Source organism: Chiloscyllium punctatum, chromosome 1, assembly GCF_047496795.1.
Source record: "Chiloscyllium punctatum isolate Juve2018m chromosome 1, sChiPun1.3, whole genome shotgun sequence".
Classification (NCBI taxonomy): Eukaryota; Metazoa; Chordata; class Chondrichthyes; order Orectolobiformes; family Hemiscylliidae; genus Chiloscyllium; species Chiloscyllium punctatum.
Window position 1 is genome coordinate 164,302,865 of NC_092739.1, and position 19,853 is coordinate 164,322,717.

The window sequence follows — 19,853 nt, forward strand, 5'->3', positions numbered from 1 at the left end:
TGATGAGGCTTCTGTGTTTCAAGCGGTCTTTTTTTTAACCAATTGTTAACTGTTTGCATGAGGTACTTTCATGACTCACTAGGGGTAACATGGTGGAAATCATATCCCGTTGTTCCCTAAGTCATCGCAAAACTTAATTATTTTTAAAAGTGTTTATCTATCTTATTGACACAGGATGACAGACAGATCGAGGCAGGTTTATGTATCCAACAAAAATGATTATTTGTTACAAGTAACTAGACTCAAGCTACAGGAAAGGCATTATTAACCTTTGACATATAAATCTAACAGTTAACATTCTAACCATCTTAACCAGACAGGCAAAAAGAAAACATTGGTGTTGTGGATGCAGGGAAAGCTGGTCAGTGATTCCTGCTCACAAGAGTTGCTGAGATGTTTCTTTATGATTCATGTGCTAGTTAAAACACCGCTGCTTAGTCTTAGAGTCATACTGACGTACAGCACGGAAACCGACCCTTCGGTCCAACTTGTCCATGCTGACCAAATATCCGAAACTAACCCAGTCCCATTTAGAGTCACACAGTCACAGAGATATACGACATGGAAACAGACCCTTCGGCCCAACTCATCCATGCTGACCAGATATCCTAACCTAATCTAGTTCCATTTGTCCATACCCCTTGAAACCCTTCCTATTCATATCCCCATCCAGATACCTTTTAAATGTTGTCATTGTACCAGCCTCCACCACTTCCTCTGGCAGTGCTATCGATGCATATCATCCCACTGCATTAAAAAATTGCCCTTAGGTCCCTTTTAAACCTTTCCCTGTCATATTTACCCTCTAGCGTTGGACTTCACTACTTTGTTAAAATGACTTTGTCTATTCACTTTATACATGCCCCTCATAATTTTGTAAACCTCTATAAGGTCACCCCTCAGCCTCCGACGCTCCAGGGAAAACAGCCCCAGCCTGTTCAGCCTCTCCCTATAGCTCAAACCCTCCAACCCTGGCAACATCCTTGTGAATCTTTTCTGCATTTCTTTCAAGTTTAACAAAATGTTTCCTATAACAGGGAGACCAGAAATGAACAATTCCAAAAGTGGCCTAACCAATGTCCTGTGAGGCTGCACCATGACCTCCCAACTCCTGTACTCAACGCACTGACCAATGAAGGTAAGTAGACTAACATCTTCTTCACTATCCGATCTAACTGTGACTCCATTTTTCAAGGAGCGCCTGTACTCTTTATTCGGCAAACCAGGGCCCTACCATTAAGTGTTTAAGTCCTGCCCTGGTAGCAAAATGCAATATGTCCCATTTATCTGAATTAAACTCCTTCTGCATTTCCTTGGCCTACCAGAGTAAAGATTCCATTGTACTCCGAGGTAACTCTCTTCACTGTCCATTGCACCTCCAACTTTGTCATCTGCAAACTTACTAACCATACCTTCTATATTAACATTCAAATCATTTATATAAATGGCAAAAAAGCAGTGGACCCAGCAACGATCCTTGAGGCACACCGCTGGTCACAGGCCTCCAGTCTGAAAAATAACCCTTCACCACCACACTCTGTCTCCCACTCTCAAGCCACCTTGTATCCAATTAGCCAGCTTTCCTTGTCATCCATGTGATCCAACCTTGCTGACCAGTCTACCATGCAAAAACTTGTCGAACACCTTGCTGCAGTCTGTGTAGTCAATGTCCAACACTCTGCCGTCATCAATCTTATTTGTCACTTCTTCAAAAACTCAATCAAGTTAGTGAGACATGATTTTCTATGGGGAGAAAGTGAGGACTGCAGATGCTGGAGATTGGAGCTGAAAATGTGTTGCTGGAAAAGCGCAGCAGGTCAGGCAGCATCCAAGGAGCAGGAGAATCGACGTTTTGGGCATGAGACCTTCTTCAGGATTTCCTATGCTGACTATCCCTAATCAACCTTGCCTTAAAAAGTTAAGTTGCTCTGGAATGTTTACCCCATCGGTAATGGTTTTCTAACCCATTATCCCCTTAGCTCCAGTAAATTTTATCTTTGTGTTTTATACTTTCTTTGTCCTTCATTACCAGTGTTTTATCCCTATATCCTGAAATACCATATCAATTCCTTTTGAAAATACATATCCCTCTAAGCCTTTTCTATTCGTGTACCTGTCCAAATGGCTTTTAAATGTTGTCGAAATGGACCTTCGCAAGGTCTTTGACAATGCCCCACATGGCAGGCCGATACAAAAGGTGGAGTCACGTGGGATCCAGGGTGAGCTGGTAAGATGGATACAAAACTGGCTGGGTCATAGAAGGCAGAGAACGACAATGGAAGCACGTTTTTCTGACTGGAGGTCTGTGGTCAGTGGTGCTCAGCAACGGTCAGTGCTGGGACCTCTGCTCTTTGTAAAACATAGAAATTGATCTGGAGGAGAATGTAGGTGGTCCGATTACCAAGTTTACAGATGACACAAAGATTTGGGAAATTGCGAATTGTGAGGAGAGTTGCCAAAGGATACAGATAGGCTTGCGACTTGAGCAGAGAAATTGCAGATGGAATGTAATCCAGACACATGTGAGGTCATGCGTTTTGGAAGGTCGAATGCAGGTGGGAAGTTTACAGCAAATGACAGAATCCTTAGCAGCATTAATACACAGGGGGATCGAGGTGTGCAAGTCCACTGTTCCCTGAAAATGGCAACACAAATGGATAAGGTGGTCAAGAAGGAATGCAACAACTTCATCACTTGGGGCACAGAGTGTTAAAGTTGGCAAGTCATGCTACAGTGAGATAGAACTTTTGTTAGGCCTCATTTGGAATAATGTAGACAGTTCTGGTCACCCCACTACCAGGAGGATGTGCTGGGTTTGGAGAGGGTACAGGAAAGGTACAGGACATTGCCTGGTTCAAGGGTATGAGCGATGAGGAGAGGTTGAACAAACTTGATTTGTTTTCACTTGAACATTGGAGGCTGAGGGATGATCTGATAAAAGGTCACAACATTATAAGAGGCAAGGATAGATTGAACAGTCAGAGACCTTCTCCCCAGGGTAGAAAGTCAATTACAAGGGGCCACAGGTTTCACGCAAATGGAGAAAGTTTAACGGTGATGTGAAGGGCAGGTTTGTTTTACCCAGGGAGTGGTCAGTCAGTGTAATGTGCTGCCAGAGGAAGTGGTGGGGGCAGATACAATAACAATGTTTAAGAGGCATCTTGATAGATATATGAACATGCAGGGAATACAGGGGTGTATAGAGGCAAAGGGCGTTAGTTTAGAAAAGGGACAATGTATCAGCCAGGTCTTGGAAGTCCAAACAGTGTGTTCCTGTGCTGTATTCCCACTGCCCAACTCTCTCCCCATAGCCCTGTATCAATCCCAAACTAATCCCACTATCCCACTCTCCCCATAGGAGAAACAGAGGACTGCAGAGGCTGGAGATCAGAGCTGAAACATGTGTTGCTGGAAAAGCGCAGCAGGTCAGGCAGCATCCAAGGAACAGGAGAGTCGATGTTTCAGGCATAAGCCCTTCTTCAGGAATGAGGAAGAAGGGCTAATGCCCAAAATGTCGATTCTCCTGCTCCTTGGATGCTGCCTGACCTGCTGCGCTTTTCCAGCAACACATTTTTCAGCTCCACTCTCCCGATAGCCCTGTATCAATCCCAAACTAAAGCCACTGCCCCACTCTCTCCCCAGAGCCTGTATCAATCCCAAAATTATCCCACTGCCCCACTCTCTCCCAATAGCCCTGTATCAATCCCAAACTAATCCCACTGCCCCAACTGTCTCCCCATAGCCCCGTATCAATCCCAAACTAACCCCACTGCCCCACTCCCTCCCCATAGCCCTGTATCAATCCCAAACTAATCCCACTGCCCCAATCTCTCCCCATAGCCCTGTATCAATCCCAAACTAATCCCACTGCCCCAATCTCTCCCCATATCCCTGTATCAATCCCAAACTAATCCCACTGCCCCAAACTCTCCCCATAGCCCTGTATCAATCCCAATCTAATCCCACTGTCCCAATCTCTCCCCATAGCCCTGTATCAATCCCAACCTAATCCCACTGTCCCACTCTCTCCCCATAGCCCTGTATCAATCCCAAAGTAACCCAACTGCCCCACTCTTCCCATAGCCCTGTATCAATCCCAAACTAATCCCACTGCCCCACTCTCTCTCCATAGCCCTGTATCAATCCCAAACTAATCCCACTGCCCCAATCTCTCCCCATAGCCCTGTATCAATCCCAAACTAATCCCACTGCCCCACACTCTCCCCATAGCCCTGTATCAATCCCAATCTAATCCCACTGTCCCAATCTCTCCCCATAGCCCTGTATCAATCCCAACCTAATCCCACTGCCCCAATCTCTCCCCATAGCCCTGTACTGTTCCTAAACTAATCCCACTGCCCCACTCTCTCCCCATAGCCCTGTACCAATCCCAATCTAATCCCACTGCCCCACTCTCTCCCCATAGCCCTGTATCAATCCCAAAGTAACCCAACTGCCCCACTCTTCCCATAGCCCTGTATCAATCCCAAACTAATCCCACTGCCCCACTCTCTCTCCATAGCCCTGTATCAATCCCAAACTAATCCCACTGCCCCACTCTCTCCCCATAATCCTGCATCAACCCCAAACCAATCCCACTGCCCCACTCATTCCCAATAGCCCTGTATCAATCCCAAACTAATCCCACTGCCCCACTCTCTCCCCATAGCCCTGTATCAATCCCAAACTAATCCCACTGCCCCAATCTCTCCCCATAGCCCTGTACTGTTCCTAAACTAATCCCACTGCCCCACTCTCTCCCCATAGCCCTGTACCAATCCCAATCTAATCCCACTGCCCCACTCTCTCCCCATAGCCCTGTATCAATCCCAAACTAATCCCACTGCTCCACTCTCTCTCCATAGCCCTGTATCAATCCCAAACTAATCCCACTGCCCCACTCTCTCCCCATAGCCCTGTATCAATCCCAAACTAATCCCACTGCTCCACTCTCTCTCCATAGCCCTGTATCAATCCCAAACTAATCCCACTGCCCCACTCTCTCCCCATAGCCCTGTATCAATCACAAACTAATCCCACTGCCCCACTGTCTCCCCATAGCCTTGTATCAATCCCAAACTAATCCCACTGCCCCACTCACTCCCCATTGCCCTGTACTCTCTCTCCCCCTTTTGTTTAACTGTATCGTTTTGGCTATCACATAACAGTTTCCTTCTTGCAAATTACATTATTTTACGTTTTCTGCACTTAATCCAGCACTGCACATGACTGCCAATTTTCACCAGCATGTTTATTCATTCCTCAGCTAGTTATAATCATCCTTATGGTTTCTAACATTTCTTCAGCTTGAGTCATTTATTAACCCAAGATCTCCCAAGTTGCAATTAGCTTTCTCTCTGTTTGTAGTCTCCGGAAGTTTCCCAGAGAACATGAGGACTGCAGTTGCTGGAGATCAGAGTTGAAGAGTGGGGCACTGGAAACGCACAGCCGGTCATCTTGATGATGGGCTTATGCCCGAAACATCAACTCTCCTGCTCCTCGGATGCTGCCTGACCTGCTGTGCCTTTCCAGTATCAGACGCTTCAACTCCACAAGTTTCCACATTGATGTTTGGCTCACTGGCCAATAATTACTGCGTTTCATACCCCCTTCCTTGGTGTGGCCTGGGATTTACCTCATGCAATCCCAGAATCTTATGTCAACCTCATCTCCAAGTTGGACTGGAAGACTGTAACTGCAGCCTTCCCTATTTCCTCTGTTCCTTTCACCAACAATCCAGGGCATCTCCACTGGCTCTGGAAACATTTTCTTCTCCCCCCCCCTTCCCATAGGAAATTGTACACTGAGACAACCCCCTCTTTGAAGAGCTCCCTTCACCTATTTACCATTTTGTTTGGGCAATCTTTGAATCCTCTCCAACTCACCCAAATGAGCCCTCCCCCTGCTGAGGATTTTCACTTCTAATTAGATTCCCTACAGTGTGGAAACAGGCCCTCCAAGTCCACACTGACCCTCCAAAGGGTAGCCCACCCCCACCCAGACCCTTTCTGCTCTGACTAACGCACCTAACACTACAGGCAATTTAGCATGGCCAATCCACCCTAACCTACACATCTTTACAATTGTGGGAGGAAACCAGAGCACTCGGAGGAAACCCACACAGACACGAGGAGAATGTGCAAACTCCACACAGACAGTTGCCCAAGGCTGGGATTGACCCTGGGACCCTGGGACCCTGGTGCAGTGAAGCAGCAGTGCTAACCACTGAGCCAATGTGATTTGTTCTTGTCTACTTTCAACCCAAAGACACTGTGGTTACATTTGCCAACACTCTCCCAATGTAACGAACTCTACTTGCTCCACTATATTCTCTGCAACCTTGCACAAAGCTGCCATTGCTTTCCAAGTTGTACTCATCAGGACAGAGTGCAAGAATGCCAAATCTCAAATTTATACTGCTGGAGAAACGGGTGCTGGTTAGTTGGCATTTCTGATTGATCAAGGAGAATTATAAACTTCCCAAGTATCCTGGTAAAACAAACATAAGTTTTGTGTGCCTTCCAATACGTATCACTTGCAGCACGCAAAAAAATGTTACAAGCTTGGTTAATTACCTTAATTCATTGACCACAAATGGCTACAGAGGAATATAGAGAACTACCTTGCCCTTTCGGTGGGAATGAAAACATTCTGTTCAGGAAGGATCTTGTACACATTTCAGGAATGCCTCTCTCTCTGTCCTTTACAATGTTACTATCCCAGTCACTCAGCAGAAGAACTTGCAAATTTATGGGTATTTGTTCGCTGACCTTTAGCTTACAACTTGCAAATTCACAAACACTCTCCTATTCCTCAATGCTGAGGTAATCCGCAAGTGCACCTCTTGTTTCCAGTGCTGTAACAGCATACAGATCGACGGGGAGGCAATGGCCTAGTTGTATTATTGCTGCTCTGTTAATTCAGAGACCCAGGTAACATTCTGGGAGTGCAGGTTCAAATCCTGCCACGGCCAATGGTGGAATTTGAGTTCAATAAAAACTGGAATTAAGAATTCTGATCAGATTCATCTTGCAGGAATTCCTCATGCCCCAGGAATCCAAGCCTTCCTACCTACATTTCACCAGGCACAAGTTAACCAATCTTAGCTTTGTCCTTCTATATTCACTCACATGGCAACAGCAGTAATGTAAGATTGCTTCCTTGGATGGTTAGACTTCAACTTTGTCTTTGGCTTACAAAAATCATCCTGTAAGACCCAAACCCGTTTTGTTTGTCATTAGTCCCAACATTGTCCATGACTACCCCAGAAGATGTTCTCTGTGTCTCTCAGCGATGACCTCCACACCTGATGCCAGGGAGGTCAGTTGGTGGGGAGGGGCCTGGACAGAAAGTTGATCTGATGAATTAGTAAGACACAGGATGTAGGACCAGAAGTAGGCCATTCAGCCCATCAAGTCTGCTGTGCCATTCTATGGTTGATTTGATCATCTGCCTTTCCCCCTTAACCCTCGATTCCCTTACTGATTAAAAATCTGTCTACCTCAGTCTTGAATAAGATCTCTCTGGTCAGGGTTCTAGCTGCCATCGAACACGTTCACCTCCACACTAGAAGAACAGGGAAATTGTATCCTAAGAGAACACAAGTTGGGGGCCACTAAACACTTGTATGTTCCAGACAATTGAAGACTACTGCAAGTCCACGTTTTATTGTATCCCTGTGCAGTTCTTGGACTGAGCTCGTCAGAAGCTCTGTCGCATTCGGTTTTGAAAAAAACTGGATTGTCTGTGCCACATTCCCATGGCCTGCCCCCTCATCTGAGCAGAACAGAGTTCAACAGTGCGATAGCAAACTTCAGATTTCAAACACATAACTCAGACACTTACACATATTCATGCATGAAATATATGTCAGTTGCAATTTTTCTAATCTGTACCATTTCCCCCTGGCCTCTGCATTTTCACAAAGATCAGGTACAGGAAGTGCTCCTGCTCACTGTCAGCTTTACAGTTAGTTACAGTTCAAGTGGAAAAGACATCAAAGTCTGTGTGGTCACGTGACATGAGCTGTTCAGGACAGCTGGTGTCTAATGTCAAATTCTACCCCCTCACACTGGAATATTCCACATAGCTCTCTCGCACACGCACACACGCACACACACACATACAGACAGACAGACACACACTTGCACACATTCACACACATTCACACATACAGACACACACACATATACACTCACATAAAGTTAGACACACACACACACATACATACACATACACACACACACTCACACACATACAGACACACACGCACAAATACACACACATTCACACATACAGACACACACACATATACACTCACATAAAGTTAGACACACACACACTCACACACATACAGACAGACACACACACACATACACACACATTCACACATACAGACACACACACATATACACTCACATAAAGTTAGACACACACACACATTCACACACACACATACACATACAGACATACACACGCACGCACACATACACACACACGCACACATACAGACAGACACATACACACACAGACAGACACATACATATACACACACACAAATCAACCTATGTCCAGATACAGATTTGTAGAGACCATAAGACATCAGAGCAGAATTACATCATTCAGCCCATCGAGTCTGGTCCACCAATCAAACAAGGCCGATATGTTTCTCAACCCCATTCTCCGGCCTTCTCCCCATAACCTTTAACCCCCCCCCCCCATACTAGTCAAGACCCTACCCTTCTCTGTCTTAAACACCATCAATGACTTACCCTCCCCAGCCCTCTGTGACAATGAGTTCCACAGATTCCCCACCCTCTGGCTGAAGAAATTCCTCCCCAACTCCGTTCTGAAGGATCATCCCCTCACCCTGAGGCTGTGCCCTGGGGTCCTAGTCTCTCCTACCTGTGGAACATCTCCTCCACATCCACCCTGTCCAGGCCTCTCAGTATTCTGTCTGTTTCAATCAGATCCCTCCCCTTTATCCTTCTAAACTCCATTGGGTACAGTCCCAGAGACCCCAACCACTCCTCATATGACAAGCCCTTCACCCCCGGGATCACTATGTGAACCTCCTCTAGACTCCTTCCAATACAGCACATCCTTCCTTCGATACAGGGCTCAAACCTGCTCACAATATTCCAAATGCAGTCTGGCCTGAGCCTTGTACAGTGGACAGACAGGAGGCTGGAAGAGCACAGCAAGGCAGGCAGCATCAGGAGGGACAGGCAGGAGGCTGGGAGAACACAGCAAGGCAGGCAGCATCAGGAGGGACAGGCAGGAGGCTGGGGGAACACAGCAAGCCAGGCAGCATCAGGAGGGACAGGCAGGAGGCTGGGGGAACACAGCAAGGCAGGCACCATCAGGAGGGACAGGCAGGAGGCTGGAAGAACACAGCAAGGCAGGCAGCATCAGGAGAGACAGGCAGGAGGCTGGGAGAACACAGCAAGGCAGGCACCATCAGGAGGGACAGGCAGGAGGCTGGGGGAACACAGCAAGGCAGGCACCATCAGGAGGGACAGGCAGGAGGCTGGAAGAACACAGCAAGGCAGGCAGCATCAGGAGGGACAGGCAGGAGGCTGGGAGACACACAACAAGGCAGGCAGCATCAGGAGGTGGAGAAGTTAATATTTCGGGTGTAACCCTTCTTCAGGACTGGGGGTGGGAGTAAGGGGATCTGCAGATAAAGGGGGTGGGGGGGCAGGGTAGTGAAGTGCGGATAGGTGAAGACATGTCGAGGGTACAACCTGGTTGGTCAATGGGAGGCACGTCTGAGGGAGGCAGAGAACTTCTTCAAAGTGGGCACCCTTGTTCAGCCCTGCTCTTGTAACTGGGATCTTCCTCCATCAGCTGGCAGTCATGTGTGAACTGACAGCACTGACGGTTCAATAGGGCAATGAGCACATTACTATTTTTTTTAGATTAGATTTCCTAGAGTGTGGAAACAGGCCCTTCGGCCCTTCGGCCCAACTCTGGAATTCCCTTCCAATGCCTCTCCATCCCCTGCGTTGGTTGTCCATGGAATAAGGAGTGGCATGATGGCTCAGTGGTTAGCACTGCTACCTCACAGTTCCAGGGTCCCAGGTTTGATTCTAGCCTTGGGTGACTGATGAAGGGCTTTTGCCCGAAACGTCGATTTCGCTGCTCGTTGGATGCTGCCTGAACTGCTGTGCTCTTCCAGCACCACTAATCCAGTATTTGGTTTTCAGTATCTGCAGTCATTGTTTTTACCCGGTCAGATATGTAGGTACATCTCTGATAAAACAACAGGAATATTGAAGAGGAATTTCTTCCTGATATTAGGGTTGGGTTGGAATCAGTGTGAAAAACAGTGGGTGGGGCTACAAAATTCTCAAAATGCCATCAGGAGAACTTTTTCCTCCAGAAGTAACAAGCCCAACGATAGAGGGGATAATTCTAGACTTTGTGGTTGGGAATGAAATTGGGCGGCTAAAAGGGGAATCAATTGGAGAATACTTTCGTGGAAGTGATTAAAATTCAGATCGATTCTGAACAGTTTTGGACCGAACAAAGACAGATGAGGAATCAAAGCTGTTGATTGGGAAATGTCAATTTGACTGGGCTGAGCTGAGACTTAGCTGAGCTAAAATGGGATGGTGAACTCGAAGGGAAATCAGTGCCCAATCAGTGAGAGGGGATGAAGGGTCCAGAGCAAGTATCCTCCCTTAAAGAAAAAGAGCTGAGCAAATAAATCCAGAGCCCTTTGGACGTCAAGGGATTTAAAGGCAGGGCTCAAGATATTGAGAGCTCAAAACAACGGAAAGCCGAGAGATGGATAGCAAGGATAATAGTAAACCAAAAAGAGGACATGAAAATATATTCTCAAATAGAGTTGCACAAAGCCTAAGGATTATTTTCTAAACATGTTTTTTGTCCATGAAAGAAATAGACCTTATCAGACTGCTGGCTTTATCGTGAAAGTTGAAGGTGTCATCAACAGTGTTATCAAGCAGCACCTGCTCAGCAATAACCTGCTCAGTGACACCCAGTTTGGGTTCAACTAGGGCCACTCAGATCCTGACCTCATTACAGCCTTGGGTCAAACATGGACTAAAGAGCTGAACTCCAGAGGGGAGGGGAGAGTGACAGCCCTTGACATCAAGGCTGCATTTGACTGAGGGCGGCATCAAGGAGCCCTAGCAAAACTGGAATCAATGGGTTTCTGGGCAAACTCTCCACTGGTTGGAGTCAGACCTGGCACATTGGAAGATGGTTGTGGTTGTTGGAGGTCAGTCATCTCAGCTCCAGGACGTCTCTGCAGGAGTCCCTCAGGGTAGTGTCCAAGGCCCAACCATCTTCAGCTGCTTCATCAATGACCTTCCCTCCATCATAAGGTCAGAAGTGGGGATGTTCACCGATGATTGCTCGAGGTTCAGCACCATTCCCACCTCCTCAGACACTGAAGCAATCCGTGTTCAAATGCAACAAGATTTGGAAAATACCCAGGTTTGGGCAGATTGGTGCTAAATGACATTCATTCTATACAAATACCAAGCAATGACCATCTCCAATAAGAGATGGATGGTTATTTGCCTGCAGGAACTGAAGGGCCTGCTTTTCTTCTGTAAAAGTCTATGATTCAAGGAAATGTATGACAGAAGTGGAAGTTAATTAGATGTTAGATTTTATTGTCTCATGTACTGAAGTACAGGAAAATTGTATATGTTGACACACACAGCGCAATCTTAGGAACCATGGTACCTAGGTACAAAAAAACAGCTCAGATACAAGGTAGTAAAAGAAACGAGGGTTAAAACATTCAGCATTACTTCACAGAGTAGGAGAAAAATATAGAAATAGGTAATAGTTTACATTAAAATCTTTTGCAGTTTAAACCAGGAAAATAAAGGAATAAGTTAAAAGTTCAACAGCCTTTAAGGAGCCCTCTGCCTATCCCACTCTGCTGTCTGTTCTTGATGCTGCAACTGCAGATCCTGTCACCGCTAATGAAACTGCTACCTCTCTAATCTCCCCCAGGATCCACTCACACACCGAGCCAAGACATCACCATGAACCACAGAGAGCCTGGCTGACATATTACCGAGAGACTAGGCCGGGAGCCGCCAGAAATCTCCGAATGGCCAGGCCGAGACTCACCGAGGGACCAGACTCAGACCCACTGAGAGACCAGGCTGGGACTCACCGAGGGACCAGGCCAAAACCCACCGAGGGACCAGGTCGAGACTCACCGAGGGACCAGGCCGAGACCTACTGAGGGACCAGGCCGAGACCCACTGAGGGATGAGACCGAGACCCACCGAGAGACCAGGTGGGAATCACCGAGGGACCAGGCCAAAACCCACCGAGGGACCAGGCCAAAACCCACTGAGGGGCCAGGCCGAGACCCACTGAGGGATCAGGCCAAGACTCACCGAGGGACCAAGCCAAACCCCACCGAGGGACCACGCCGAGACCCACTGAGGGACCAGGCCAAGACCCACTGAGGGACCAGGCCGAGACCCACTGAGGGACCAGGCCAAGACCCACTGAGGGACCAGGCCGAGACTCACCAAGGGACCAGGCCAAGACCCACCGAGGGACCAGGCTGGGACCCATCAAGGGACCAGGCCAAAACCCACCGAGGGACCACCCCGAGACCCACCGAGCGACCAGGCTGAGACCCACCGAGCGACCAGGCTGAGACCCACTGAGGGACCAGGCTAAGACCTACTGAGGGTCCAGGCCGAGACTCACCAAGGGACCAGGCTGGGACCCACCGAGGGACCAAGCTGAGACTCACCGAGGGACCAGGCTGAGACCCACTGAGGGACCAGGCCAAGACCCACTGAGGGACCAGGCCGAGACTCACCAAGGGACCAGGCTGGGACCCACTGAGGGACCAGGCCGAGACCCACTGAGGGACCAGACTGGGACTCACCGAGGGACCAGGCCAAAACCTACCGAGGGACCAGGCTGAGACCCACTGAGGGACCAGGCTGGGACTCACCGAGGGACCAGGCCAAAACCCACCAAGGGACCTGGCCGAGAACCACCGAGGGACCAGGCCAAAACCTGCCGATGAACCAGACCAAGACCCACTGAGGGACCAGGCCGAGACCCACCAACGGACCAGGCCAAGACCCACCGAGGGACCAGGCCAAGAATCACCGAGGGACCAGGCCAAGAGCCACCGAGGGACCAGGCCAAGAGCCACCGAGGGACCAGGCCGAGACCCACTGAGGGACCAGGCCAAGACTCACCGAGGGACCAGGCCAAGAGCCACCGAGGGACCAGGCGGAGACCCACTGAGGGACCAGGCCAAGACTCACCGAGGGACCAGGCCGAGACCCACCGAGGGACCAGGCGGAGACCCACTGAGGGACCAGGCTGAGACCCACTGAGGGACCAGGCTGGGACTCACCGAGGGACCAGGCCAAGAACCACCGAGGGTCCAGGCCGAGACCCACTGAGGGACCAGGCTGAGACCCACCAAGCAACCAGGCCGACACCCACCGAGGGACCAGGCTGACACTCACCAAGGGACCAGGCCAAAACCCACCAAGGGTCCAGGCCGAGACCCACCGAGGGACCAGGCCGAGTGACCAGGCCGAGATCCACCGAGTGACCAGAACAAGACCACTGAGGGACCAGGCCAAGACCCACTGAGGACCAGGCCGAGACCCACTGAGGGACCAGGCCGAGACCCACCGAGGGACCAGGCCGAGATCCACCGAGTGACCAGAACAAGACCACTGAGGGACCAGGCCAAGACCCACTGAGGGACCAGGCCAAGACCCACTGAGGGTCCAGGCCAAGACCCACTGAGGGACCAGGCCAAGACCCACTGAGGGACCAGGCCAAGACCCACTGAGGGTCCAGGCCGAGACCCACCGAGGGACCAGGCCGAGATCCACCGAGTGACCAGAACAAGACCACTGAGGGACCAGGCCAAGACCCACTGAGGGACCAGGCCAAGACCCACTGAGGACCAGGCCGAGACCCACTGAGGGACCAGGACAAGACCCACTGAGGACCAGGCGGACACCCACTGAGGGACCAGGCCGAGACCCACCGAGGGACCAGGCTGTGATCCACCGAGGTACCAGGACAAGACCCACCGTGGGACCAGGCCAAGATCCACCGAGTGACCAGGCCAAGACCAACTGAGGGACCAGAACAAGACCTACCGAGGGACTCGGCTGGGACCCACTGAGGGTCCAGGGCGAGACTCCCCGAGGGACCAGGCCTAGACCCGCCGATGGGCCAGGCCAAGACCCACTGAGGGACCAGGGCTAGACTCACCGAGGGACCAGGCTGAGACCCACTGAGGGACCATGCTAGGAGCCAATGAGGGACCAGGCTAAGAGCCACTGAGGGACCAGGCTGGGACCCACCGAGGGACCAGGCTGGGACCCACCGAGGAACCAGACTGGGACCCACTGAGGGACCAGGCCAAGACCCACTGAGGGTCCAGGCTAGGAACCACTGAGGGACAGGCCGAGACCCACCGAGGGACCAGGGTGTGACCCACCAAGGGACCAGGCAGCGACCCACCGAGGGACCAGGCTGGGACCCACCGAGGGACCAGGACAAGACCCACCAAAGGACCAGGCTGAGACACACTGAGGGGCCAGGCCGAGACTCACCGAGTGACCAAGCCGACACCCACCAGGACCAGTCGAGAGGCCAGGACTGGAAGGGCCAGGCCAGAACCCACAAGGGGACCAGGCTGACAGCCACGAACAGACCAGGCTGGGACCCACCATGACCCACCAAGACACTGACCAGGACCCACCAGGAGCCACCAAGAGACCAGGCCGCCAGTACCTCCTGAGAGACCAGGCCGGGACCCACCAGGACCTGCTGAGAGACCAGGCCGGGACCCACCAGGACCTGCTGAGAGACCAGGCCAGGACACACCAGGAGCTGCTGAGAGACCAGGCCAGGACCCACCAGGAGCTGATGAGAGACCAAAGTGGTGGAAAAAGGGAAAGAAACGGAAGAAGCGAAGAGCTACGGTCAGAGCATCCTACCTTGCCACCATCTTGACCAGCGTGATCTTGACGATGGAAAGGTGGAGGGTTGAGAAGTTAACATGGGCTCAGAAATAACTCTTGGCTTGTGGGGGGTTGTTGGTATATGGCTCAGTGAGCTGCTCAGCAGAGAGCTCCAGTCCAGGTTAGGCCTGGTGGTGTGAATGGAAGGCTTACGTTCCATCTTCCTCATACTTAGGAGGAAGAGATTTCTGCTCCGGTACTGGGCATCAAGAAGCAGTTAGATCTCTCAGAATGAGGTCAAGAGAGTAGCTGTTGAGGCTGTGCTGGATGTGGTCAGTGTATGTGAGGAACCTGACGCTCACCTGTTCCCATGTTATGTCATGTGTGATAAAGGTAGAGACCACATTTGCAGTACAGGAAGCAGCCATGGCCCCCTTATTTAAGAAAATATATTATTTCATTGGAGACCATTCACAGAAGGTTCACTAGGATGATCCCCGGTATGGAGGGACTGTCTCATGAGCCAAGACTAAACAGGTTGGGACTCTACTTCCTGGTGTTTTGATGAATGAGAGGTGATCTCATTGAGACAGACAGAATTCTTAAGAGGCTTGGCAGGGTCAATGCTGAGATAGTTTCCCTCATGGGAGAGTCTAGGACCAGAGGGCATAGTCTCAGAATAAAGGGGCCCCAATTCAAGACTGAGATGAGGAGGAACTTCTTCTCTCGGAGGGTTGTGTGTCTTCAGAACTCCTTGCCACAGAGAGAGCTGTGGTCCAATTGAATGGCAAAATAGGCTTGAAGGGCCAAATGGCCTCTTCCTATGTTTTCTAGTCTTTGTGGACACTGCAGGGGCGGGAAGAGAAGTGAGCACACAGGCTTCACCCTGAGTACGTGTGCAGATAGTGTGGAGCCAGGACAGCGCAAGGTAGATGGGGAGAAACGGGATCTGGCCAGTCAAAGGATCCCACAATGAGTCGGCACAGGCAGAAAGCGATTTGCTGCAGCAGAAAATGCAACTTGCAACAAAGAAAGTCCCACACAGAGTCTGGGATGCAGTGTGGTGGAGACAGGATCAATCGAAGAGGGCTTCAGGGGAAGAGAGAGAAAGTGTAGGGTTAAGGGGCAGCGGAGGAATATTGGTATAAAACTATATTGATAATTTCGAGAGCCTTCTGCGCTGTAACAGTGCTGTGATTCTGAGCTGTTCCTCCCTATTCAGTGGACCAAAGGGCAGGGAGGCCAACCAGACCCTACAGTGCAGACAGGGTGCGGAGGTGGGGAGGGGGATGTTCATTAAACACTCTCACACACCCCCAGATTGTCAATACGGCTCTTTCATAAGGACTGCTTCAGTTCAGGAGAAAGGACCAGGATCCTGACTCCAGAGTACAGACAGGGAAAGAATTAAATGGAGAGAGAGAGAAGGGGGTGGGGTGGGGGGAGGCTTCTGTACATGGAGACTCAGTCCTACAGACAGAGATATCTTCATACCGCAGAGATAACAAAGAATAGAGAGAGAGAGAGATTTCTCTGGGGAGAGGGACATACGGATTGGCACCAGACAAAGCAACTGAGAGATGGAGAAAATTGGAGATAGTGTTACTGAGAGGCAGAATTTAGATCCGATTGAGGGAGGCAAAAACTGTGTTTCTCCCCTTTCAGAAGTTAGCAATCTTAAACTGAAAGGAGCTGAGAGCCTGTGGTGGTTAATTTGAACCAGCATTCCCCCCCCCCCCCCCAACTGTAAGCGGAGCCGGTTTATATTTAACAGCAGCAGTTGCTGCTGGAGCTGTTAGATTGGGGGAGGAGAGGGAGGGGAGAGAGCAGGAGATTGTGGTGGGTGGGTGCGGGGGGTGCTGCCTTACCTTGGAAGGTGACGGTGCAGTAAGCATCGCTGATATCATTCTCGAGAATCTGCAGGTTCTCCGCCCAGAGTACAAACACACGCAGCATCTTTCCTGAGCAGACCACTCTGGGACTGAGCTGCTCTCTCACTGTGTGTGTGTCTCCTTCTCTCTCTCTCTCTGTACAGCCAGCCCCCTTGGCAGGTCAGTGCCTCCCCCCCCCCCCCCCCCCCGCCCCCCTCCTCCTCCCGGGGAGGCTACGCCAATGCAGTCAGAGTCCAGCCCCTGTGTGTTTGTGTGTGTGTGTGAGAGAGAGACTGGACTCTGATTGATCCAGTCATCCTGCGGCTCTCTGTCTGAGTCTTGCTGCACTCCCCTGTCCGGTCAATGACAGGCACCTCTCCCCCCCCCCCCCCCCAAACCCAACCCTCCCCCAGCCACTCGCCAGCTCAGCAACACCCCCACCCCCAGCCTTGACCGTTCCAAAAGGACAGAGAGACTTTCCAATCCACCTGCTCAGCGACGCTAGTGCTTTGAACCCAGGTCTCCTGGGCCAGGGGCAGGGGCATTGCAACCACAACATGCAGTCTGTACCTGGGTGCAGTGCTGCAAGGAAGGAAAGGCGGCAGCCAATTTGCGCACAGCAAGCTCCCAGTGAGATTGACAGTGACCAGGTGATGAGCGCCTTCGCTGAGGAAGGGCTGAACGATACAGCACAGGAACAGGCCCTTCGGCCCTTCTGCACTGACACATTTTGCCCTCCCACATTAAAACTATCTTCCCTTACAGGATCCCCCCTATTCCCTTCCTGTTCATGTTTTGGTCCAGGTGTTTCCTGAATGCTGCTTCCACCACCTCCCCTGGCAGTGTGTCCCAGACACACTCCTCCCTTCATGTGAAAAACTTGCCTTGCAATCTCTTTTAAACTCCACCCCTCACACATTGAACCTGTGTCCCCTAGTAACTGACCCTTCCACCCTGGGAAAAAGCCTCATCCTTTCCTCTCTAGCCACGCCATTCACAATCTTATAGCCTTCTATCAGGTCGCCCCTCAACCTCCTGCATTCCACTGAGTACAAACCCAGTCTATCCAACCTACCTTCATGGCTAAAATCCTTCAAACCAATCAATATCCTGGTAAACTTTTTCTGTACCCTCTCCAAAACAAATACACATCCTTCAGGCAGTGTGGTGACCAGAATTGTATGCAATATTTCATGTGTGGCCGAGCCCAATTTCTATAAAACTGCAGCATAAGCTGTCTATCCTTATACTCAATGCCCCTTTCCAATGAAGGCAAGCGTGCCATAAGCTTTTTTTACTCCTTTATCTACCCAGTCTGCCGCCTTCAGTGATCTGTGGGCCTGCACACACCCAGATCTCTCTGCATATCAATACCCCTAAGGGCTCTGACAGTCACTGTATAATTTCCACCTGTACTTGACCTTCCAAAATGCATCACCTCACATTTACTGGGATTAAATTCCATCTGCCATTTTTCTGCCCATGCCTCCAACTGATCTAGACCCTGCTGAATCCTCTGACAACCGTCCTCACGATCTGAACTCCAGCAATCTTTGTACCATCCACAAAACTTACGAATTAGACCAGCTGCATGCTCTTCCAAGTCATTTATGTAGATCACGAACAGCAGAATTCCCAGCACTGATCCTTGGGGAACATCACTAATCACAGCACACCCCCATTCTGGAAAGCATCCTTCCCTCGCTACCTTCAGTCCCCGATGACTAAGGCAGGTCTGTATCCATCTTGCCAGTGCACTTCACCCTTGGTACCAGTCTACCATGAGAGACCTTGTCAAAAACGTTCCTGAAGTCCATATCAAGAACATCAACTGCTTTTCCCTCATCAATCATCTTCGTCGCTTCCTCCGAAAACATGCTCAGGTTAGTGAGGCACGACCTTTCCGTACATAGCCACGCTGTCCTTTGCTAATAGGCCCATTTGCTTCTAAATGTGAATAGATCTTCTCCCAGGGAATCTTTTCCAATAATTTCCCGACCACCGACGTGAGGCTCCCAGACCTGTAATTTCCAGGATTTCCCTGCCACCCTTCTGAAACAGTGGGACATCACCAACTATTCTTTTGAGAAGACCTGTAGCTCAGGTTGAGATTCTGGATGTAGGTTTGCTCGCTGAGCTGGAAGGTTCATTTTCAGATGTTTCGTCACCATACTAGGTGACATCATCAGTGAGCATCCAGACAAAGCTTCATCCGGAGGCTCACTGATGATGTTCCCTCTCATGATGATGATGAAACATCTGAAAACAAACCTTCCAGCTCAGTGAGCAAACCTACATCCACTAACTATTGTCCAGTCCTCTGGGACCTCACCTGTGGCCATAGAGGACATAAAGTTGTCTGTCAATGCTCCAGCAATTTGTTATCTTGTTACCCTCAATATTCTGGGACAGATCTGATCAGGATGCCTTATCTACCTTTTTTTTTAAAGATACAGTCAGAAGTCACACAACACCCGGTTACAGACCGACAGGTTTATTTGAAATCGTGAGGTTTTGAAGCATAGTCCCTTCAACAGGTGAAGCCTGATTCCACTCCACCTGATGAAGGGGCAGCACTTCAAAAGCTTATGATTTCAAATAAGCCAGCTGGACTATAACCTGGTGTTGTGTAACCTCTGACCTTGTCCACCCAGTCCAACACCGGCATCACCACATCATCGCTGCTGTTCAGACACATACAGATCTTCCTTTTCACATAACTTGCCATACCTATCCCCAAGTTTCACATAACTTGCCATACCTATCCCTCAAATTTCACATAACTTGCCATACCTTTCTCCCAAGTTTCACATAACTTGCCATACCTATCCCTCAAATTTCACATAACTTGCCATACCTTTCACCCAAGGTTCACATAACTTGCCATATCTTTCTCCCAAGTTTCACATAACTTGCCATACCTATCCCCAAGTTTCACATAACTTGCCATATCTATCACCCAAGTTTCACATAACTTGCCATACCTATCCCCAAGGTTCACATAACTTGCCATATCTATCCCCCA

The 19,853-nt window shown here is 50.0% G+C and overlaps 1 protein-coding gene across 1 annotated transcript in view; it reads right to left on the minus strand.

Moving 5' to 3' along the window:
• Positions 1-16,974, minus strand: part of dysf (dysferlin, limb girdle muscular dystrophy 2B (autosomal recessive)) — a 377,035-nt gene extending 360,061 nt beyond the window's left edge. The window contains exon 1 of the mRNA XM_072577935.1: positions 16,826-16,974. Within this exon, the coding sequence (XP_072434036.1) occupies positions 16,826-16,913 (88 nt within the window). The 5' untranslated portion in view covers positions 16,914-16,974. The remainder of the gene's footprint in view (positions 1-16,825) is intronic.
• Positions 16,975-19,853: the final 2,879 nt, after the last annotated feature.